The following is a 23,257-nucleotide window of genomic DNA, read 5'->3' as shown; positions in this document are numbered from 1 at the left end:
CTGGCGAATAAACTTGGAAGTTGTGAGTCTGCTGAGATTGGCAGGGTGGTGTGAAGAGGTAGAGTCAGAAGGGTGTCCGCTAACGGTTTAACTCTGCAGCAGTTTCAAAGAAATCGATTGTTACACAAGAACAGTCAATGACCCAGGAAGAAATTAAGTTTAAACTAGAAGTGACTAGTAATCAGAAGCTACTGTGCACCAGGATAGGAAGGAATATGAGAATATTAATATGCCCTGAAATAGAAATAATCACTTTGCACTATGTACACCACATACAATATAACATATTCTTTTTAACATTGCACAATATAAATATTATACAAGGTGGAGTAAACTAAATGCAAAATAACTTTGAGGCACACAGGAAAAACACGGAATAGATTGAACTCTGATCGAAATTAGGATGGGGTTAGAAAAAGGCAGGGTGTTACACTGTCAGGCCAGTGATCTCACCTCACGGGCTGGCAGCCACCGCCCCCAGACACTGAAAATTCTCATACCGCCATGTTGTCAGAGTTGACTGCTTCAAACAAAGGCCAGTTATTTAAATCCTTTGAGAAAATCAAACTCTTGCTCCCCACTCTAAAGTAGGTAACCCTTAAAGGCCCATCCCGACCTTAGGGTTTCATAACGAGGGGCTATGTTAGTACATGGTTGTTTCCCCCCTTTTTCTTGTTACTTGGTTACTATGAAACCATTTTAAGGAAACTAGAACAGTATTCAAGAACACCCATCACAGTGCTTAACAAGATTTAATGTACATTTATTCTTAACATGTGGAACATATAAAGATTTTATACTGAATAAATGATATTCATTAAGCCAGAGGAAAAGGAGGAATTTACATCAAGTTTTTTTGTTTTTTTTTTAACTACATTATCTTGAAATACAAATGTGGATTCTCGTCACTGAAAAAATTTTGAAGTTGTGTTTCTTCCTTTTAGTTGTATTTTTTTTTGTCTGTACTAGTAACCATTGTGTAAATCAATCCATATGCAACCATTTCCACACCTTGATTCATGAAGCAAATTGTGATCAGCTGCTCTCCCGAAATAGAGCATGACTTTATACATACAGAAACTTGTACATTACCCTCTTTTTTTTGTTTTTTTTTTTCGTTTGTTTTTGTTTTTTGTATTTTTTCTTTTTTTTGGAGATATGGCCCTAATGAAAAAATATATAAAATAAAAATAAAAAATTATTTAAATCTACCATCACTTCGTAGTTACCACATCATGAAAAAGAAACTAAAAACTTTTTACTAAAAAAAAAAAAAAAGAAAAGAAAAAAGAAAAAAAATGAGGGTATGTTTAATGTACAACTTCTATATACATCACAGCCCAAAGGCAGTAAAAAAAAAAATATTTAAAAAATGATTAAAGGAATTGTGAAGAACTGTCATGTGGAAGGTCAAACAACAGACAGCAGACATGACGGTAGTGGTGAGGAAGCAATTTCCGTTGATCGTTGTCAGGTATGTTTTCAATCTTAACTTAAAAATGACCATTTTGCTCCTAGCCTAATGTAACCATTTTCCTGTGGAGAAACCAGAATCATTTCCTATTTCAACCGCTGACTGACAGACCTTTGCGAGCCCCTATACCTACATCTCTAGAAATTTCTATTGCACAGAGCTTTGGACGATGGGATACAGTTGCAATTTTTTCATTATTTGAAGAATAACACAGCTAGGAAATCGATAAGTTTTCGCCTTTTTGTCTCAGTGTGGTGAAATTTTCCCATCTTATAGCATCTTTTGCTGTTAACTTTTTTCTTTAAAGTCAATTTGCTTCCCAAGAAAATGTAATACGACATGGAAAAGAACATTAAAAAGAAAATCTGAAAAACAAAAAGTGACCTTTGAATGCACTAGACAGCAACTTTGGTTAAAAAAAAACAAAAACAAAAAACAAAATAAAAAAACCCCAAAAGGATGTACTTGTACACACAGACAGCAAATATTAATTTTATAACTGTTCGAATTAATTATCTCTTTAATTCCCAATTGGTAAATAGTGGATGGGGCAGAGGAGCAAAGATTTTCTTTCCTTCGTCCTACGCTGGAGAAACAAGAACAGAACACAGCCAGTTACACGGGAGCCTCTATAGTCTTCACTCACACAGGCTGCCTTCTCACTGATGTCATAACTGCCCGATCTGAAACAGTACATCGCAGATGACAGACGCCACCAGAGAGTTCAGAACGGCTGATATCGAGATATCCAGCAATCGGCCCTCGTGCAGAAGGAACTCGGAGCGGTTCTCGTCCACTCTGGCCATGGCCAGCAGAGCCTTGGCTGCCCTGCACATCATGTCCACGCTAGGGGGCTCTAGGGGCGGGGGCTGCATGTGCATGAGGTTGTGCTGGCTCTGCTGATACTGGGCCATCGTGACCCCATCCTCTAGGAAGCTTATCAAGTTTCCGATGCTTCCCTTCTGCACAGCTATGGCCCTTGCAGCCAGCGCGTCCCCTTGGGCAAGGTTCGATAAAAGCGCCATGGACATTTCTCGACAGACTGGGTTTTTGCGATCCCCAACGTACCTAACTAACGTGGCATAGAATTTCTCCTGACGACTAAATGGAGGCGTGGCCAAGATCAGGTCCACATTGTTGTCCTGGATGCTGAGTTTACAGAGCGTCTCCAGCACGAGTCTCTGAGGCGACAGGACAGAGTTGGGTCCCACTGTGGGAAAGGGGTCTTGTGCCTCCGCTGATGGGCACACCATCCAGTGCAGCAAGCCATCCAAAATTGGCAAGCAGATGCTTTCCGTGTAAGCAGACAAGTCTAGCTGCCCAGAAATGTTGGCCAAGGTGACCAACGTGTTATCCCTTAAGACCTCGAGGCAGTCCCACCACCACTCATCTTTGCTGCAGGCCACCCCTTTGTCCTCGTCTTCCTCCTTCTCGTAGGTCTGCGGCGCTCGTTTTCTCTCGGGATGCTCGTGGTGAAGAAGAATCAGCTTCCCCAGGATCAGCACCAGGCCTGGGTGTTTGGACATTTCTGCATCATTCCCAGGCACAAAAGACAAGCTCCGGACGATATTGGACACGCAGATGCAGCGCTTGGCCAGCGAGTCCTGCCAGTGCGCGATGGTGCAGAGCGGGGCCTCGTCCCGGCTCCTCGGCTCGTCCTCCAGCAGCTTGATGTTGCGGTGACTTTTGGCTTGATGGATTCCGAAGGGAAACTTGCTGCTTTCGGTCTGGGTACCAGGGTTTGTGTCTTCAGGCAGAGCCCCTGGCCGCGCAGACAGAACATCATCGATGGTTGCGATGATGCTTTTCTCTTGGTGCTCGTCAGAATCCCCTTTGCCTTCCTGGTCTTTCTTTCTGCCTGTGGAGCTCAAAGGGGGAGGTGGCCGCCTGCGAGGAGGAATCTCCATCTTGCTCTCGAAGTGAGTCTGGATGTGCTCGGTGGTGTCCCCCCCTCCGAGCTGCCAGTGCAGAAGTCCACTGCTGAACTCCTGGACGCGACCCAGCTTGTCAGAGCGGTCGACGACAAACAGGTTGTTCTTTTTGACTATCTTGATTGGCAGCTTGTCAAATTTACTGGCTTGCCTGGGCTTCTCCTTTGGATCTGCGGTGGCGTCAGGGGAGGCCCCAGTGCTGCTCCTGTCCTCCGTCTCCGCCCTCCCGCTGTCTTCCTCCTCCTCATCCTCCTCGTCTTCCTCCTCCTCCTCAATACATTCAGCATCTTCTTCCTCTCTCCCAGAATCGTCAGCCAAGGACTGGCTGTCGTCTCTCTTCGCTGCATTGTGATCAAGTGCTTTTTGGCTGGGGTCTCCCACTTCATATTCCATAAGAATTCCAAAAATGTCAATCAGGCATTTCCTGAAATACTCTACTAAAAGTTCAAGAAATCCGGACAACTGGAGAGGATGAGAAAGAGAAGAGGTACAATGTCATAACCTCTCTGGTGTGACTGAGAGGGTGAAAATCCTGCTAGCTAGCCATGTATCTCTATGATTATTTTCACATTTTAATGTTTTTTTTTTTTTTTTGGTAGGCCAAGGAAAAGAAACCATGCATAAGAAAAAGAATCCATGTACAAGTTAGAACCATCTTCCTGAATTTTTCAATAAGCAACACTATCTTCCTTACTTGGTGTTTACTTTCGTACACCATTAACATGAAAACTTACTTGTTACTTTCCCATTTCTGATACTATCCCAGAGGGAGTGCTCTGCTGTTTACCTTTGTTTCTGGTTTAGACACAGTACCATTCTTACTAGAAGAGTGGGAACGTGGATTTTATAGACTCATTCACCCAAAGTGAGTCTGTTCTCCTCTCTTATTTATCTGAAACTCTGCTTGCCTAGATTTTTATGGTTATTATTCTTAGGATTTTATGGTTATTTTTGTCTTAGGTGCCATAGGTTATTCTAATTTACATTCTCCATATATTTTGGGGAGAAGATAATTTCAGCAACGTAGTAGCTCATAAACACAGAAAATTACAAACAAATCAATTTAGTCCCTGAGATAAATGAATGAGAATGTTTCACAGAATGCACTTTTATATTTCAGCTATTCCCAACTCCAGCTGAAAGACAAAAGCAACTCTGAGAACCAGCTTTGTTTCCTTTAAGCGGATGTTTATGTCAAGAGAACCAACATACTCCCCTCCCTCAACACCAATGCTGCTGCATTTAGGGATGATGAAGGATAAGTAAGTAAACAAGGATTTCTTAATGATAGGTGTTATGGAAACTGACTATAATTTCATTATCTGGCTGTAAGTTTCCTGCAAGGGGGTTTTAAATAATTATAAAGAAGTAAGGGGACACCCAAGTACCAGCCAGGTGGAGCTTGCTTTTAGGGTACAAAGGCACAGTTTTTTAAGTGGGGGTCTGGACATCACCCCCTCCCCTACCTCGCCCCCAACGTAAAGCTTAGTTTTTTCCCAGGACAAGGGAAGAGGGAAGACTGCTGAAGCAATGCTGGTCATGAAAAACTGTGCTCAACAGCAGCTCACCTAGCATAAGGATGGAAATTTATTACTCTAGCAAAGGTAGTATATGTTCTTCTAATACTTACTTATTAAAATGGACTTCATGCGATGTTTATGACCTTATTAATATACTTGGTATCAACTGAAAAACTGCCTTTCAGGGCTAAAATGACAAGTTAAAGGAGAGAAGAAAAAGGAAGTGGAAGATTCTGGTCCTAGTTCAACAGAAGGGAGGGAATTAGATGTTTTGGCTTCTTTCAACAAAAGCAGAGTTGTTCATACACAGTAGGGAAAATGACCTTTTCTGATTTTTGTTTCTAAATATTTCTTAAAAAAATCTGTACTCCAGCTGGCTCTTGGCCCTTTTTCCTAATCCTCAGCTCCTTCTCTCTTCCAGCTATTATACTAGAAGCTACTTCAAGCTTAGCACAGATCAAAGGAGGGTTTTTAAAGGTAGGAGGCTTTTAAATGACTGCTTCAAAATAAATTAGAGGGGGGCAGAAATGGGAGGGAACACCTCAAGAAACAAGTTTGACCATGACTTCATTACTACTGCAGTTGAACGATGGTTCATTAAACTGTTTACTTCTCTCTTTATATATATATTTTCTGTAATATAAACACTCTTTTTAATTTTATACTTTTTTAATTAAAAGAAAGATGTTAGGTCCCCCTGAAAAACAGGGTAAGGTCTCACTGCAACTTACTGCATGGTGATGTCTCATCCAACACTGACTACAGTCGTAACTTTGTGTTACATTTGGATTAATTCTCACTGGCCTGCTAATGCTCATTCTAAACAAGTTTGATTTTGCCACTATTGTCTATTCCACGCACACACATGCATGTGCACAGAAGATCACTGTTTTCTTATGAGAAATACACATGTGTATTTATACTAAAGAGTGAAATAAATTATCGTTCCAGACAAAATTCTCAGACAACTATACACTGATTGATGTTAGTTTATAGTTAACTGTAATGATAAAAAATTTTAGCTGGTGAGTCCTAACTGCTTTAGGCATTAGCTTAAGCATTATATACTACTTCATTTTCTTACTCTAATTTGGTTCTCAGTTGGACTGGTGCTGGCTTACCTGGGAGAGATTGAAAGTAGCAACAGTGCTGTCATCATATAGAAGAATATTAATAGTGTCCAAAGCCCACGTACTTTCAGCCAAAAGACCTGACTTAAGGGACATCATCACACGCCAGGCCTCTGGAGTAACTAAAAATGGGTGGAAGAAGAAGGACATGATTAATATTAACTCTACGCATGAAAGAATAGAAAATAACAAAAGAAGAAGAAAAAGCAGAATGTTAAGTTAAATACTGATTTAAACAAAGGTTCTGAGGGACAGTTAAACATGGTCATTTCAGGTGGAGGTTGACAAGTGACTAAGAAACGTCTATGCAAAGCAGAAGAGCTTTCTGCTTTGCAGGTTAAACAGAGGTGGGAATGATTCTTTCTGTATTTGTCTTCTTTGACTCTATTCACAAATGTGTCAAGGTAGCATCTTCAGAAGGTTGGTGAGTATGCAGAATATAAGCAAAATTTAATTCCCAAACAGCATGCTCACTGATAGAAAGCTTTCATTCCTCCATGCCGTCTCTATCTGAGCTCTGGACCACAGAGCATGCTGTTGACAAGTACTAGCATTTTGACAGTTCTGGTTTTTTAGGAGCTTGGCCCGAGATGGAGGCCAAGAAGAACGATGAGAGGATAGGTCCGTAAGATTTGTCACAAGATGGGGCTAGAGGGGAGGCCCATTGTGTGTCTGAAATTTTAAGGGACGCTGTCTCAGGAAACTGGTGGAAGCACATGGTGTGAGCAGCTGGAACTCCCCACAGCAGCAGCCAGGCCAGATGCCAACTCCTGTGAGGGAGGGGCCGTGGGTGTCCACCTTTATTTTAATTTCATCTAATTTTCAAATTTTCTAAGAGAGGCACATAATACTTGTGTAATAGAAAGGCAAATTTTAAAATCAGGAACGTAAGTTTCCCTAGGCTGGTATATCATGCACTAAGAATTTTTTTTCAAATTTAAATGTATTTATTTACTTAAACTGGAGAAGGAAATGGCAGCTCACTTCAATATTCTTGCCTGAAAAATCCCATGGACAGAGGAGCCTGGTAGGCTATAGTCCATGGGGTCACAAAGAGTCAGACATGACTGAATGACTAATACACAGACACACGTTTACTTAAATATCTATACACATGCACAAATACATGCATATATTTTTACATATATATTACCATATGTAACACGGTGCCCAGGGTCTGTTTCTTTCTTGCCTCCAGCACATCCTCTATGTAGAACTCCTTACTTCCCCCAACCCCCTTCCTTAATGTCCAGTGATTAAAAACATTGGTCAAAATTTAAAACATTTAATTTTCTAATCACTGCAAAGAACTTCGAGTCACATGATTTTGAGATTTTTGGGGGGAAAAGTTTGGATAAAACTGAACTCTATTATTTCCTTAGCTGTGTTAAAAGTACTTCAAAAATGATGCAGAAAAACTGTGTGTACTCCCAGGTTTTCCAAATCTCTAATTAGGATTTAGAAGATTCCACCTGGATGAACGCATGACATCAGTGTTCACCTGAAAGAGTTCCTTGGTCCCATCAACACTGCTGCAGGGATCACCTAAATTCTATCCACGTGTGAAGTTCTATGTAACACATTATGTATCTGTCTATGCAGTACAGTCAGTTTTCTGGTTTTGTTCCTGGGGGAACTCACTGTCTGTATGTCCTTACCAAAATTATAGAGTGGCTTGCTGTCAAATTTTCTCAGGCCGCCCTAGTGTTCCATCAGCCTTGCAGCTGTTCTCTTAAGCACACATGGCAAAGATTATGTGTTTGGTTAAGATCAAATCTTTAAGCCCAAAATACAGTCCACAGCCATGAAGGAGTCCCTGTCTCTCACCTGGGGCTCTGCCCTCTCACACAAGTCATACTCACATGCAAAAAATCCATTTTAATTCTCCCTCTCCTCTGGAGCTTAATTCAGAGAAGTGCCTTCCAACTATTGCTCCTGCACAAAAGCACACCCTGCTAGTCTGCAGTCACAGAATTTCATCCCTTTGAGGTTATCCAACTACATCTAACCCAAAATTAAAATTCTAGATGACAACAGGAAATCATTTCAGGAGCACAACCTTGGGAACGCTTACCAATATCTTTTGAGGTAATCTTCCGCCTTTGTTTCAGGACTGGCTGTGAGGCTTCCACAGAGCCAGGAGGGAAGGTGATTTCCCTTCTGATGGGGGGCGGTTGGGGGGGCGGCCCAGTGACCTGGGACGTGGGGACGGTGGGCATCACCTTCTGCATCTTCATGGAGGGGAGGAAGGGGGACTTGCTGGGAGACATGCGGCTCTCCAGGGAGCGCTGGAAGGAGGCGGGGCTGGGCGCCCTGGAGATGTGGTTTGGCAGTGAGGGTGGCGTCTGGTAGGACGACTGAGGCGGGCGCGTGATGGGCTGCATGGAGGCTGAGGAGGACATGTAAGGCTGACGCTGGCTGACGTGGGAAGGCCACTGGCTCTCGTGGTTTATCCTCTGATCAGGGACCATCATGTCATCGGTGCGGTTCATGCCGGGGTAAGGCGGGGCCTGCGCGGGGCCGCCCGGGCCTTGCCTGTTCTGGTAGGGGTAAGGCATATCGTTGCGGGCTGCCCACATGCTCTGCTGAGGCCCTTCGCTGGAGGACGACTGCATCGGGCCGCCCATCATCTGCGGCGGGATGGTGTGCGGCTGTATCTGCCCCGGGCCCTGCACCCTCTCTCGGTTGTAGGGGTAGGGATACTGTCCCTGCAGGGGCCTCCGGTCCGGGCCGGAGTAGGAGCTCCCGTACTGGCTGTACATCTCCTGCTGCTGGCTGCCATACTGCATGTTGTACATGTCTCCCTCGTGGCGTTTGGCTGGAGGCCCGTACATGCCATCCATATGGCGCTTGTAGTTCTGAAAATTCAGAGACAGATCACACTGATGTGCTTTTATGGGTATAATCACGTGCTTAAATTAGGCAAAATAGTTATTACCTGGTGGAACGTTCATTTCAAAATGAATATAGGAAGCTCCTACGTCCACGGACTAACAATTTATGTCCGATATTCAGTACTACACAAACCACTGCACGTACTCTGTTTTTTATGTACTTCAAAACTTACGTGGGTAAAAAACAGTTTCCTCTCCTGGTATTCTCCGGGCAGGTTTGGGAGAGCAGGGCATGGGTGAAAAAACCAGCCTCCTCTCCTGGTATTCTCCGGGCAGATTTGGGAGAGCAGGGCGTGGGTGAAAAAACCAGCCTCCTCTCCTGGTATCCTCCGGGTGGATTTGGGAGAGCAGGGCGTGGATGACCAGCACACAGGCCGCGCGGAACCAGGGCTTGGAGATCACGGTCACGGGGATGGCTTGTGTAGGCAGACGGAGACCTCACCACAAATGACAGAGTGCTCTGAGGGCCAGCCCGGAGAGCTCCGGGACTAAACAGACTCCTTGGGCCTAACTTGACAGAAAAGCCTCCACAGAGCTTGGCTCCTCACACTGCCCTGTGCCCCTGACACCTGACGTTGGATGAACCCTGCCCCAGCCTCCAGCAGGTCTGGGTCTCCTTCTCCAGGAGAACCTGAGGACAGGGATGGTACGGCCTCACTGAGCTCCCCTCCCAGGAGGCTGGGGCTTCCACCACTGGATGGGGTGGGAAGCTCCTGATGAGAGCGCGGGATGGAGGGACCCATATGGCGGAACACTGTTTAAGGGCAGCTGATTTGATGATACAATTCACTATACAAACATGCTTTGGTCAAATTAATGTTTAGAACGCCTTGTATTTTACAAGACCTGAAGAGTTGTTTAGCAACAGCAAATTCCTGTGTCTGACACGTGCTCCTCTGTGTCAGTCGTGGTAGCCGCAAGGTTATCTCACCCACCTCGCGACTGCTGAGCTGCAGCATGGTGCACACGCACCTACACACCTATCCTACACAGTCTAAATATGTGGGCATTAATATCTTATTCTTAAAAACAGGTCAACTTTCACTATTAGCATATAATATTTTAAGCTTGTTCACCCTACATATTCTCTAAAATACACTGTCAAATTTCTGTGCTAAATTGTCAATTGATATAATAGTATACAGAATAGACATATGTCTAAAATATACTTGAACTTGGGCTTATTATTTACAAGGATGAATGTCCTTAACTTCCAGTAACATATTTTCAAGAGCTACTTCTAACTTGCTGATTTCAAAATCATAAGAATACTTCTTAGCATAAGCAAATATAACCTGATTGTTACATGTCATTTTGGTTATACTTCCTAAAACTCTTCAGAAGTGTGAGAGTCTGAATTTTAAACAGAAAGCAGAGAGATGCACACTGCTCGCCAGCTCACCGTCTGCTGTGGGTACAGGCCCGGCTGGTGTCCTCCGTATGACGGCTGTCCTGAGGGAGGGCCTTGGCCTGGGTACTGCTGCCCGTAAGGTTCATGCCTAGAATGAGTCATTCAAAGAAAACTTCACTGACCTCGGGCCAAGGGAGGAAGGAAGAGCCCACTTCTGGACATTCCATGCCGTCTTTCCTCCACGGCACCCTCCCGGCAGGTACTGTGAGCTGCGGCAGCACTTCCACTCCCAGAGGAAGGAGGGCAGCACCCACTCTGGGAGTGCTGCCAACCCCTGGCCAGCGGGGCGAGGAGTCCCACCGGATGGGCTGGCATCCTCTGCCTTTGAGGGACCAGGGAGGGCATGACAGAGACCGAAGGGAGGCATTAACGAGCATCAGAAACAACAGGAGCACCTGAGGGTCAAAGCAGTTGTTTCTCGGAGCACCGGAACATTGACACATAAAAGTGGAAAATGTTTCTAACGTCCTCATCATGAGTATAAAATGTGCAAGTTTTTAAAGGAATCCTTCAAAATTAGTCCAAATGATACTAAGATGGTATAGACATAACTACTCAAAATTTCAAAGTTCTATGACCCCGAAAGGCTACAAAAAAAAAAAAAAAAGATAATAGGGATGATTTAAATGTACTTCTATTAGGTCTTAAAATGGGAATAAAATATTTCATATTGAGAAATTATAAGTACCATAAAAATAAATGTTTAAAAGAACAACAGAATTGAAATTTTAGAAATTAAGCTGGTGTAGTTAGTATACTGAATTTTGTAAGGAAGAATACTGGTCAAGGAATGAGAATAAGAAAGAAAATAAATGAAAATTTAGAACTTCACATGTAAAACAGGCAAGTTTCTGCTAATGACATTGAAATCTGGAGGCAAGCTTAGTTAGGAGAAAAGAAATATAATTGATATGGAAATTTAAGCTGAACAAGTTAACACTTTTCAGAAAAGAAAACTTAATGAAGGAAATCCTAATGTTGTTTAGTCGCTCAATTGTGTCCGACTCTTGTGCGACCCCATGGACTGTAGCCCACCAGGTTCCTCTGTCCATAGAGATTCTCCAGGCAATCTTCTCGACCCAGGGATCGAACTCATGTCTCCAGCACTGGCAGGCAGATTCTTTACCACTGATCTACCTGGGAAGTTCAAATCCTAATGTGAGAAGGCCAAAATAACTTCTACACCTGGACCATGCCACATTCCAGAAAGCATCTGAGAAGAAATAGAAAATACATCTTCCCTGGTGGCTCAGATGGTAAAGCATCTGCCTACAATGTGGGAGACCTGGGTTCAATCCCTGGGTCAAGAAGATCTCCTGGAGAAGGAAATAGCAACCCATTCCAGTATTCTTGCCTGGAAAATCCCATGGATGGAGGAGCCTGGTAGGCTACAGTCCATGGGGTCGCCAAGAGTCGGACACGACTGAGCGACTTCACTTCACTTCAGAAAAGTATATTTGCTCAGGTTCCTTTAAGAATATATGTCTGAGGACGACTGTTCTCCTTCTGATCTCATCAGCCTATCCCTTGCCTCTTCCCCCTCCAAAAGCTTTTCCTGGACTCTCAAAAACAAACCAAATCTTAGTAAAAATCCTTGAGCTGGTACATCAGACCTCACACAGCGGTTAAGTGACTAAGGTGGATTTCACAACTAAACCTTCACTAGAAGGTCAGAATGAGAAGTTAAGATTTCCCAGTCACTATTAGAAAGTACAGTGTGGCTCTGAGCGTGCGATACTGTGTAACTCAAACACCAGGCTCACAGAGAATGCTAGAAAGAAACCTGATTTGGTAAAAGAGTGATTTTTCAAACCAAAATTTCCCTTTGTATTAAACCAGGGACACCTGACTGCTTAGCCGGACCTACAAAAGCCAGCTTGTGAACTGAGAGGGAGCAGTGTGGACCGAGGCCCCGCCAAGGAAATGATGAAAACCACGCCTGTCCTGAGGCCTGCCTCAGAGCAACAGTCAGAAAAAGAGCTCTACTTTACCTCCACTGGTTTTCTTTAAAAATGAAATATTCAGTTGAAGGCTTGGTTTCTAAGCAAGTCTCCGTTAGGGAGGTAATGAACATGACAAGCAAAGGATAGGTCGTCCATGGTAAGGACCACGGTCAGGGGCCTTCTTCACAAAAGTCCACCCTAAGCCACTACTGGAGGAACAGGTTCCTCTCTGAGACATTTCAATGACTTTCATTCTATCTTATTAAAATAATCTGGGCCAGTAATGCATTCTTACTTGCCATTTTAATATCAAGGGGATGTTCCGAGGAAAAAAAAGGTTGCCCTGGCTTTTATCAGAGATGTTTATTAAGGAGCAAAGCACTTCCTCTCAGTTTAAAACGTTTTCAGGGGACAGTGGGAACACCTGAAAAGACAACGCCTGGAAGACATTACCAAGAACCCACTGCTGCCGAGCCTGCTGACAGCCCAGCGCAGCGCCGCTGCCCAGACCTCGGCCTGTTGGGAGGAAGGCAGGCACTGAGGTCACGGCAGGAGCCACACATGGACCTGGGGCGGTGGTCTCGGTGTGGCGAGAGTGCCTGGGACAACCTTGGCGCTTGCATTCTTAGGGAGAAGACTTGTGCCCCGGCTAGCCCAGCCCTGGCATATTTCTAATTTGTGCTTTGGGGCATTCGCTAATAAAAACACAGCTGCACTGGTGGCCTGCGGACAAGGCCCTTCTCCCCAGCTCCTGTTACAGTCAGCGACTGAAGGCAGCCATCTGACACGTACAGTTCTATTGCACTTCAGCAGGAAGCAGGCTTCGGCTGCTAGGGCTCAGACACGTATGTGTGGAAAGCACAGTTTTGAATAAGTCATCTCATCTTCATCTTAGGAAATACTCACCTTCGGTCGTAACTGGCTCCGTAGGGAAACTGCTGCCGCGGCCCCATGCCCAGACTAGACATGGCCCCAGACGGACTCTGGTTGTACATATCCTGCATGCTGCTGGTGGGCATCTGTCCTTGCGTCATGAAAGGCTCGCTGCTTCCAGGCACTGAAATATTTACAGTAACAGACAAAAAATTAAGCACTTTCAAATGCCAAAGGGCCCAAACATCCCTTTCTAGTCAGTGCTGTTATCCTTAATATGACAGATAACAATACCGATCAAAGAGCATAAGGTCTCTGAAGTTAAGATGGGCCCTGGTGAGGCAGGATTCTAAGTTGACCCCCCTTCACGTACACATCTTGTATGAGTCTCCCTGAGTGTGGGGAGAACCCATGATGGGATGGGATGTCACTCCCAGGATTAATCTACATAGCAGGGCAAAAGGGATTTCAGAGATGTAATTAAAGTCACCAATCACCTTGCTAAGCTAACTAAAAGGGAGAGCACCCATGTGGGCCCTTTAAGTTGGCATCGTAAGAGACAGAGCAGGTCAGAGACACTCTCCCGCTGGCCTTGAAAGCCAGTGCCGTGCAGGGCAGAGGCCCACGTGTTAGGAAGGATGGCAACCGCTCGAAGCAGAGCAGGCCCCAGATGACAGTCAGCAGGAAAACAGGACCTCAATCCAACAACTGTGAGGAACCATGTTCCACCAACAACTCTAACGCGCTCAGAGGAATGGAATCCAGGCTTCCAGCTTGACTTGTACTGTAACCCTGAGCTGAGAACCCACAGAAATTGGAGGGCATACGTATGTTGTGTGTTTTAAGCCATCTGTGGTAATTTGTTATGCAGTAATATAAGAAACAAACACAGGCCCAGATCCATACTTATTTGGGTTAAGTTGCTAAATCTCTAACTTTAATTCCTTATCTATAAAATGAGGTTGGTAATATCATCTCATGAAGTGGTTTGTAAGGAAGAGATATGTATACAGTTAGTTCCTTTCCCTTTTAGAAAAAAAAAAAAGAAAAGTGAATACCTTAACAACCATCCATGCACTGACTTACTCTAAAATCAGGATGAAGAAAATCATGAGGGAGTAAGGACCAGCTCAAGAAGGGATGAGATATTTCTAACAAGGGGTAGAGTGTCAATTAGGTCAAATATGCAAATTAGCATTTGCTCACAGCCTGAAGGAAATTGGGTCAAGCCCAGAAACTAGCCTGTAGGCAAATTAAACATTTTAATACAAATTTTAATTGATATACACTTATTACCACCACCTGCCTTTATCCTATGAAGGTTCCTTTTACGTTCCATGAGATAAAAGCTGATTACAATTTTGTGAGCTGATAAAATTTGTCTGGTTGGTTGAGAGGTGCAAATACAGAAGTCTGACACTGGTAGAATATATTTTGCTTTATAAGGTGCTTTCAAATACTTCCTATCTTACATGCTCTTACATCAACCTCCAGTTTTGAAATTACTTTCCAGTTTTGAAGTTATTTTCCATTTCTTGAAGAAAGTAGGGAAAACCACTATACCATTCAGGTATGACCTAAATCAAATACCTTACAATTATACAGTGGAAGTGACAAATAGATTCGAGGGATTAGATCTGATAGACAAAGAGTGCCTGAAGAACGACGAACGGAGATTCATGACATTGTACAGGAGACAGGGATCAAGACAATCCTCAAGAAAAAGAAATGCAAAAAGGCAAAATGGTTGTCTGAGGAGGCCTTACAAATTGCTGAGAAAAGAAGAGAAGCGAAAGGCAAAGGAGAAAAGAAAAGATATACCCATTTGAATGCAGAGTTCCAAAGAATAGCAAGGACAGATAAGAAGGCCTTCCTCAGTGATCAATGCAAAGAAATAGAGGAAAACAACAGATTGGGAAAGACTAGAGAACTCTTCAAGAAAATTAGAGATACCAAGGGAACATTTCATGTGAAGATGGGCTCAATAAAGGACAGAAATGGTATGGACCTAACAGAAGCAGAAGATATTAAGAAGAGGTGGCAAGAATACACAGAACAACTATACAAAAAAGATCTTTACCACCCAGATAATCACGATTGTGTGATCACTCACCTACAGCCAGACATCCTGGAATGTGAAGTCAAGTGGGCCTTAGGAAGTATCACTATGAACAAAGCTAGTAGAAGTGATGAAATTCCAGTTGAGCTATTTCAAATTCTAAAAGATGATGCTGTGAAAGTGCTGCACTCAATATGCCCCCAAATTTGGAAAACTAAGCAGTGGCCACAGGACTGGAAAAGGTCAGTTTTCATTCCAATCCCAAAGAAAGGCAATGCCAAAGAATGTTCAAACTACCATACGATTGCACTCATCTCACACACCAGTAAAGTAATGCTCAAAATTCTCCAAGCCAGGCTTCAACAGTACATGAATGGGGGACTTCCATATGTTCAAACTGGATTTAGAAAAGGCAGAGGAACGAGATCAAACTGCCAACATCCATTGGATCATTGCAAAAGCTAGAGAGTTCCAGAAAAACATCTATTTCTGCTTTATTGACTATGCCAAAACCTCTGACTGTGTGGATCACAACAAACTGTGGAAAATTCTTAAAGAGATGGGGATTTCAGGCCACTTGAACCTGCCTCTTGAGAAATCTGTATGCAGGTCAGGAAGCAACAGTTAGAACCAGACATGGAACAACAGACTGGATCCAAATAGGGAAAGGAGTACATCAAGGCTGTATATTGTGACCCTGCTTATTTAACTTCTATGCAGAGTACATCATGAGAAACGCTGGGCTGGATGAAGCACAAGTTGGAATCAAGATTGCCGGGAGAAATATCAATAACCTCAGATATGCAGATGACACCACACTTATGGCAGAAAGCGAAGAAGAACTAAAGAACCTCTTGATAAAAGTGAAGGAGGAGAGTAAAATAAGTTGCCTTAAAACTCAACATTCAGAAAACGAAGATCATGGCATCCGGTTCCATCCCTTCATGGCAAATAGATGGGGAAACAATGGAAACAGTGACAGACTTTATTTTCTTAGGTTCCAAAATCACTGCAGATGGTGACTGCAGCCATGAAATTAAAAGACACTTGCTCCATGGAAGAAAAGTTATGACCAACCTAGATAGCATATTAAAAAGCAGAGACATTAGTTTGCCAACTAAGGTCCATCTAGTCAAAGCTATGGTTTTTCCAGGAGTCATGTATGGATGTGAGAGTTGGAGTATAAAGAAAGCTGAGCACTGAAGAATTGATGCTTTTGAACTGTGGTGTTGGAGAAGACTCTTGAGAGTCCTGTGGACTGCAAGAAGATCAAACCAGTACGTCCTAAAGGAAATCAGTCCTGAATATTCATTTGCAGGACTGATGCTGAAGCTGAAACTCCCAATATTTTGGCCATCTGATGTAAACAACTGACTCATTGAAAAAGACCCTGATGTTGGGAGACTGAAGACAGGAGGAGAAGGGGACAACACAGGATGAGATGGTTGGATGGCATCACCGACTTGATGGATATGAGTTTTAGCAAGCTGCGGGAGTTGGTGATGGACAGGGAGGCCTGGCATGCTGCATTCCATGGGGTCACAAAGAGTCAGACATGACTGAGCGACTGAACTGATATAAAAAGATGCATGACCTCAATCATAATGAAATCCAAGATGAGGCTTTCCCCCCTCTCCCCTTCTGACTGACAAACATGAAAATGATAATAATCATTCTTAGTCAGAGGGTCCACATAATCATGTTAAGAGTGTTAAATTGGTATAACTTTTGCCAATACCTGCTATGGTAAGGCTGTATTTTGGTGACCTTCCCCCCCAAAGAAGGACATCTCTGGGTGCTCACAGCCTGTGGAGTCCCCATACACTGGGAGGCTGGGCCTGGTCACATGACCAGCTCTGACCACTGGGACACTGGCAAATGGATGCGGCAGAGGGCTGTAAGCAGCTGCACGCGAGGCTGTGGCTCCTGGAGTGCTCCTTCCTGGAGCTTGTCTCCATGGCACCAGGCAGCCAAGAAGCTCCGTGGAAAGGCCCCTGAGGAGGCCCCTGCCAGCAGCTCCAGCGCAGCTCCCAGCCAGTCTCCGGATGACACCGGCCGCTCAGGCGACACCTGAGCTCAGCAGAGCTCTCTGTCAGGCTTCGCATGAGTCACCGCCTCTGAGTCCCAGCTGAGTGCACCCGGAGTCAAGAGCTACCCCACCCACCGCAGGACTGAGAGAGACAACTGAGTGCTGCTGTTAAAGCTACCAAGTTCTGGGGTAGTTTTTTTAACAACAGTACAAAGTAAACCGAAAAAAATGTTTGTTACAAATAGTACTCAGTAAACAAAAAGAGAATTGTCATTCTTTGATTCAGTTATTCTACTTCCAGGAATCTATTTCACAGAGACACTCTACAAGTGTGGAAAACAGCTAGCTGTACTCAATAATCACTGCATCATTATTTATAATAACAAAATATTATGAAACAAACCATGAATTACTACAGCATTAAAAAGAGTAAGTAGGACTGTATCTGTGGATACTAATAAATATTCAAAATATACACTGTTAAGTTAAACAGTATATAAATATTCACTTACTGTTTACTTAAAAGCAATGAATTGATCAATTCCTCAAGCAGTGGTGAATGAGTGAGTAGGTGGGGAAGGAAGGCAGGAGGACAGGCAGGGTCAAGGCTACTCAGGGCGTCTGGGTCTGAGAGGAGGCTCTTTTATCTACCACCCACCACACTCCAGGTCAGCCACAGGAGCAGCAGCAGCACCAACAAGGGGCGTGATATCCACTGATGTTGGTCATTAAATAAAAAATCAGAGCCCCACCAACTTCACTGACAGAATATGGTGAAGTGAGGAATGGAAAACTTTGCTCTAACAGGGGTAGGGCTGTAAGGAAATCTGCTTCCTGTGGGCTTTGTCTACCTGCTCTAACTTGGTACTAAATATACCAGTATTGGAAGGTAGCAAGTAAGCTGAAATACATGCGGGAAGTATGAGGGCTTCCCGCCGAGCCACTGTATCATTTACACAGTGGATGAAAACACACTATAGAGCTACCTGGTACCTACAGCAAGGTAATCCAGTCATCCCCTCTTCACCCCCACACTTTATTTTCATTAAAAAAATATAGGCATAAGGAGACAAAAGAAATAGAACTCATGTTGTCAAATATAGCATAATAGACAGGATATTGGAATAGTTTTCAATAACTTTGAAACCGGATTCCAAACCATAATTATTTTTCCACGTTATTGTCACATTTTCAGAGTCTAAAGGTATTATACAACTACCAACAGCACGAACAACACATTCCTTCTGGCATCTCATACCACGAAGGAAAACAGTTAACGCCAGCATTCACAAAGCTCTTCAATTTCTGAGCTTACGGATTTATTGCATGTTTTGCAAAATCTTTACCTGAAATAAGCAGCTCAAACTTTTTGAAAGGACAAACTATAGATTATCTTGTTTTGTGTAACGAGTATATGAAATACATATGAAATATAATTTCATTTAATTAAATGGTAATGTGCCCATTTAAAATTTTGAGATTCTTTTTTAATTTTTCATTGCTCTACAATACTTGTGAAAACCAAGGCTTTAGGGCTTTATGCTTCTCTCTACTTAACAATTTTATCAATAAATTCATGCAAAAGCACTATTATTTAAGGGATCCCAGGATAAATACTTCCATAAAAATGTCATTCACTACTTTTTTGTATGTTTTTCAGGAACAGTCATACCATGCCTCAATTTCACAGGACTCCGCTGCATTAGGAAGAGCGTCAACAGCACCTGGAGCTTGTGTGCCAGTGGAGAAGCTAGAGAGGGCAGCGGCTGAGATGGCTACAGTCTCAGGGCTGAATGACCGCTGAGGACTGGCACACACAAGGGAAAAACCCAGCCTGGGTGTTTGCTCATGTCAATGAGAACTCTTGGGGATCTTGTCCATCCTACAGTTGTTGATACCATTTCTCTGCTTGGTTCTCCAAGATTATCCCCAGTAACAGTGCTCTGCCAGCTCCAGACACACAGCCTACCCCTCACTGCCTTGACATCTACAGTGAACTCTGGTTTCCTTTTCTGTCTTGTTCATTCCCAGGTGTCCACACCACAGGCAGTAACAGCCACCTTCACTTCCCGCTCTCTCCGACTGCCCACCTCTCAGTCACCATCGCTTGGTTCTTCTCCCTTAACCCCCCCATTCAACATTCAATCCATTAGCACGTCCTGCTGTTTCTATCCCCCCACCCCCTCACACACATATACTGAGTGGTTCCATCCTCTCTCCTTGCTGGGTCTCATCCCAAGCCCTCACCTCTCTGAGGACTCTGACAGTGGTCTCCCCAACTCGACCCTCACTTCTCTCCAATACATTCTCCATAAATGTCCAGATAGTTACTCATTTATTTTTAACAACAACAAAAACCCAGTCACCTCACATCCTGCATAAAAACCCCAAACTCGTCAGCACATGCAGGAAGTGGAAAGGCTCTGGACCCGGGGGCCTGGATGTTCTCAGCATGGCCCTCGGCTCTTTGTGCCCAGGAGCCTCTACCCCCTCCACGCACACCAGCCTCACTGCCGCCTCGCTCCCGTCCCCCAGAGCCCCTGCCCGCCCTCCCTCCCAAGGAGAGGCCCCTCCTCCCACGACTGCCCCCACCCCCAACGCCATTGCTCTTTGTGTCCTTTCTTCCTGGTTGTTTCTTTTCGTCCGTCGAAAACCATCTTTAGTCACATATACGTGGTTTACCTTACTTTTTATCTGTTGTTGGTAGCCCGTCAGCTCCACAAGGGCCTGTCTGGTTTACCAACTTAGCACCCAGCCCGTGCCCAGCCCACGCCTTAAGACAAGCCTGATGCCAACTCGGGGCAGCACCAAGAGCACCTCTGCTTACGATACGTACCAGTCACTCTTCTAAGGCCTGTACTTATGTGCATTAACTCAGTTCCTCTTCATGACCCCTTATTATCCTAATTTCCAGATGAAGAAACCGAGGCATAGAGATGCTAAGTCCCTTCCTCAAGGCTGGAAATTTAGTAGGCTGCGGAGCTGGGGCAGTGAATCAATCACAGGACAGCAGAGGAATGCCCTCTGGACCAACCCCGCACAGAGGGCCCTCGGCGTTTACCTTTCCGCATCCCTCCAAAGGGGTCCTTGTTGGGCTCGTAGGGCATCCTGCCCATCACATCTGGCATGCTCATGCCCTGCTGGTACGGGGTGCTGGGAGTCATGGAGTTGCGTTTGGGGAACGATGACTCACTTGCGTCTGAGAATGGGTCGTGCACACTGACGGTGCTGCTTCTGATGAGATGAGAGACATGAAAGCTTAACCACAGAGCATTAGTCACCTGCCAACGCTGATCCCGAAAATAAGCCAACCTTGAAATCTGTGTACATGGGAAAACCATCCAAAGTAAATTATATGACTGAAACTGGGGGTAGTCAATATTTAAAAACTCACTAGAGAACACCATTTTCTCTCTCTCTAAAGTCTGCTCGAGAAAACTAAAAGACAGACAAATCTAACTTTACATGGCTCACAGAGATCCTTTAACATACCTTCCACCTTGCATCGGGGTCACCTGTCCATGAGGGGTGGAGGCTGGAGTAGGTGGCTTCAGGTCGCCTGGAACCTCTGCCATCGAATTACTGCCAGTTGACTGCGGGGTCTGTGGACCTTGCAAGGATCCTGAGTTAGCTGATAGTAGTGATACCAAGAAAAAATGGGGGAAAAACTAGAGGTTATCAAGTGAGCTCATCCTTGATAGTTATTCTTTTAAAAAGGGAAAGAGAAACAGGACACCATCTCATGTAGAAAGAGTAACAATATCCATTGCTGGTAACGATGTAGTAAAATTAACTGCTCTTACATTGTTTATGGTGAAAATCAGTAAAAGCTTTTTTCCCTAAACTCTTTGGGAAACGCACTTCAGATATGAGCTGTAAACACCTTTTGACTGGGTAAATTCTTTCTTTTCTGGGTATTTATCCCAGGAAAATCATCTAATATAAAGAAGGTTTTAGAAGGCTTATTTTAGTGTTGTTTATAATGAAGGTAATCTGAATGTCTAAGAATAAGGAAAAATGGGACAAAAAGTTTGTTTTATCAATTTGATGGGCTATTGTGCTACTTTAGAAAAACATTATAAAAATTATCAAGGTCTTAGGCAATGAGAAATGTTTAAGTTGTAAAGAAATAGTACAAATTAATAATGAGCTTTGTATCATTTTTCTACATCTGGATGTGTCTATGCTGTCATTAACAGTAGTTTTTGGAGCTATGAAATCATACTTTTTATTTACACAACACAATTCTTATTGGTTTAGAATTTAATGTCATTATCAGAGTAACAAGATTGGGCTTTAACTATAATTACACTATAATAACAGAGGCCAGAATTGAACAGATCTTTTTAAAACTTATGTGGGATTCATGAAAAAAATTAATCCCACTTAAAAACATAATATTTTAAGGGTTCTTGCTTTATCATTGATCACAGTCCTTAGCATGTTAGGTGTTGGATAGATATTGGCTTCACTTATTAATTAAACAAACATTAATTGAATGAATATTGTGTGCTGTTTCCTACTGTTGGAATTCATCAAATTGACTGAAAAAGATAAAAATTCCTGCCTACATACATACACACGATACTTTCAGAATTCTAACTGCAACAAATAGGATTGCCGGTTTTCTTATAAACAATAATTTGCATACATTATTATCTACAGTTAACGAACTGTACAATTACCACACTTTACTTTAGGGGAAACTGAGTTACACAAACCCTGGAGATCACAGAGTGCGCTATTAGTGAGTAAGAAATGGGGTCTATCACTTCTACTCAGAGAGCTTCAGCTGAACCAACATGTCTGCATGGTCGGGGCCTACTTGGGAATGAATACTGAGGACTGGCCAACAGAGGGTGCTTTCCATAACACCTCCCCTGGGTGCCTAGGACGAGAGTGAATCAGGGAAGACTAGCTTTAACTACAGATACCTTCTTAGATGTAGATACCTTAAAATAAAAACTTACCAACTCATGCTTCTAAACCAAACCAGAATTTTACCAAATTCAGTTTATTATACTTGTATACCAAATATGCATTTCCAGAGTTTTACCAAAAAATGCATATTTAAAAAGTAGATATAATGAAAGAAACAAGTAGAGTCTTTTACAAATATAGAAGGATAACCCTACAGACATGACTGCCCCACAGAACTGGCAGGGGAAATAACTGATTTTTTAAACTCAAGAAGCAGACTACAGAAGCCAGCACAGCTTCCTTGGAACAGGGCTCACAAGGCCGTGAGTTCAGAACGGTCCTTATTTACAAGTATTCACATTTACAGCTAATAAAAAAAAAAAAAAAGGAAACATTCTCCCCTCTCGCCAGTGTGTTTTCCTTTCCTTTCAGGGGAAAAAAAAAAAAAGAATGCAACCTCTGGAAGCTGCTAACAGAGGAGGCTGGCTCTCTAGGATATCCCTACCTTTTGCCAGAAGCTACAAATGTATACTGGAAAGTAAACAATGGAAAGGTTACTGAAGGTTAAGTACATTCACACACTTCAGACTGAAAGGGCCAGACTCCTAGCTGGGAAGATAATTTACACAGCATGGACTGGGTGCCCTAGTTCTGGCTGGGGTTGCAGGAAGGAGGGTGGGGAGATGAGGCATAGCTGATATGCCCCAGGTCTACGGCAACCAGAGGTCACCCAGAGGGCACCTCTGTTTATAACCCGAGCCCTTTCTCATTTATCTTCCACTGAGGATTCCCTAGTTGGATCCATGACAGGCTCTGTGACATCACCTGTCAGCTAATAATAGAAATTCAGTCAGCCACCTGCCAGCAAAGATGGATGGGTTTTTGGTTACAGACTTACTAATTGAAAGTGGAGCTTCCTCCCACCACCCCCACCCATTCCTCCCAGCCAGGTCCCCTCCCCACCCTGTCCCTACCCCACTCTAGCTTACAGGCAGCCCAGGCCCTGGATCCCTGTGGCTGTTCATTAGATCTTCACAAACTTTTACAGTCGGTTATAACAACAGCCCCACCGG

The 23,257-nt window shown here is 43.7% G+C and overlaps 1 protein-coding gene across 1 annotated transcript in view; it reads right to left on the bottom strand.

The window, feature by feature from the left end:
- Positions 1-742: 742 nt before the first annotated feature.
- The window catches only part of ARID1B (AT-rich interaction domain 1B), a 410,724-nt gene continuing 388,209 nt past the window's right edge, over positions 743-23,257 (bottom strand). Inside the window, exons 14-20 of the mRNA XM_043887975.1 lie at positions 20,757-20,895; positions 20,326-20,498; positions 13,210-13,360; positions 10,352-10,448; positions 8,130-8,913; positions 6,047-6,177; positions 743-3,867 (exon numbers count right to left, since the gene is read on the bottom strand). Coding sequence (XP_043743910.1) covers positions 2,143-3,867; positions 6,047-6,177; positions 8,130-8,913; positions 10,352-10,448; positions 13,210-13,360; positions 20,326-20,498; positions 20,757-20,895 — 3,200 coding nt within the window. The 3' untranslated portion in view covers positions 743-2,142. The remainder of the gene's footprint in view (positions 3,868-6,046; positions 6,178-8,129; positions 8,914-10,351; positions 10,449-13,209; positions 13,361-20,325; positions 20,499-20,756; positions 20,896-23,257) is intronic.

The sequence above is a fragment of the Cervus elaphus genome, chromosome 26, assembly GCF_910594005.1.
Source record: "Cervus elaphus chromosome 26, mCerEla1.1, whole genome shotgun sequence".
Lineage (NCBI taxonomy): Eukaryota > Metazoa > Chordata > Mammalia > Artiodactyla > Cervidae > Cervus > Cervus elaphus.
This window is presented reverse-complemented; position numbering and strand designations above follow the sequence as displayed.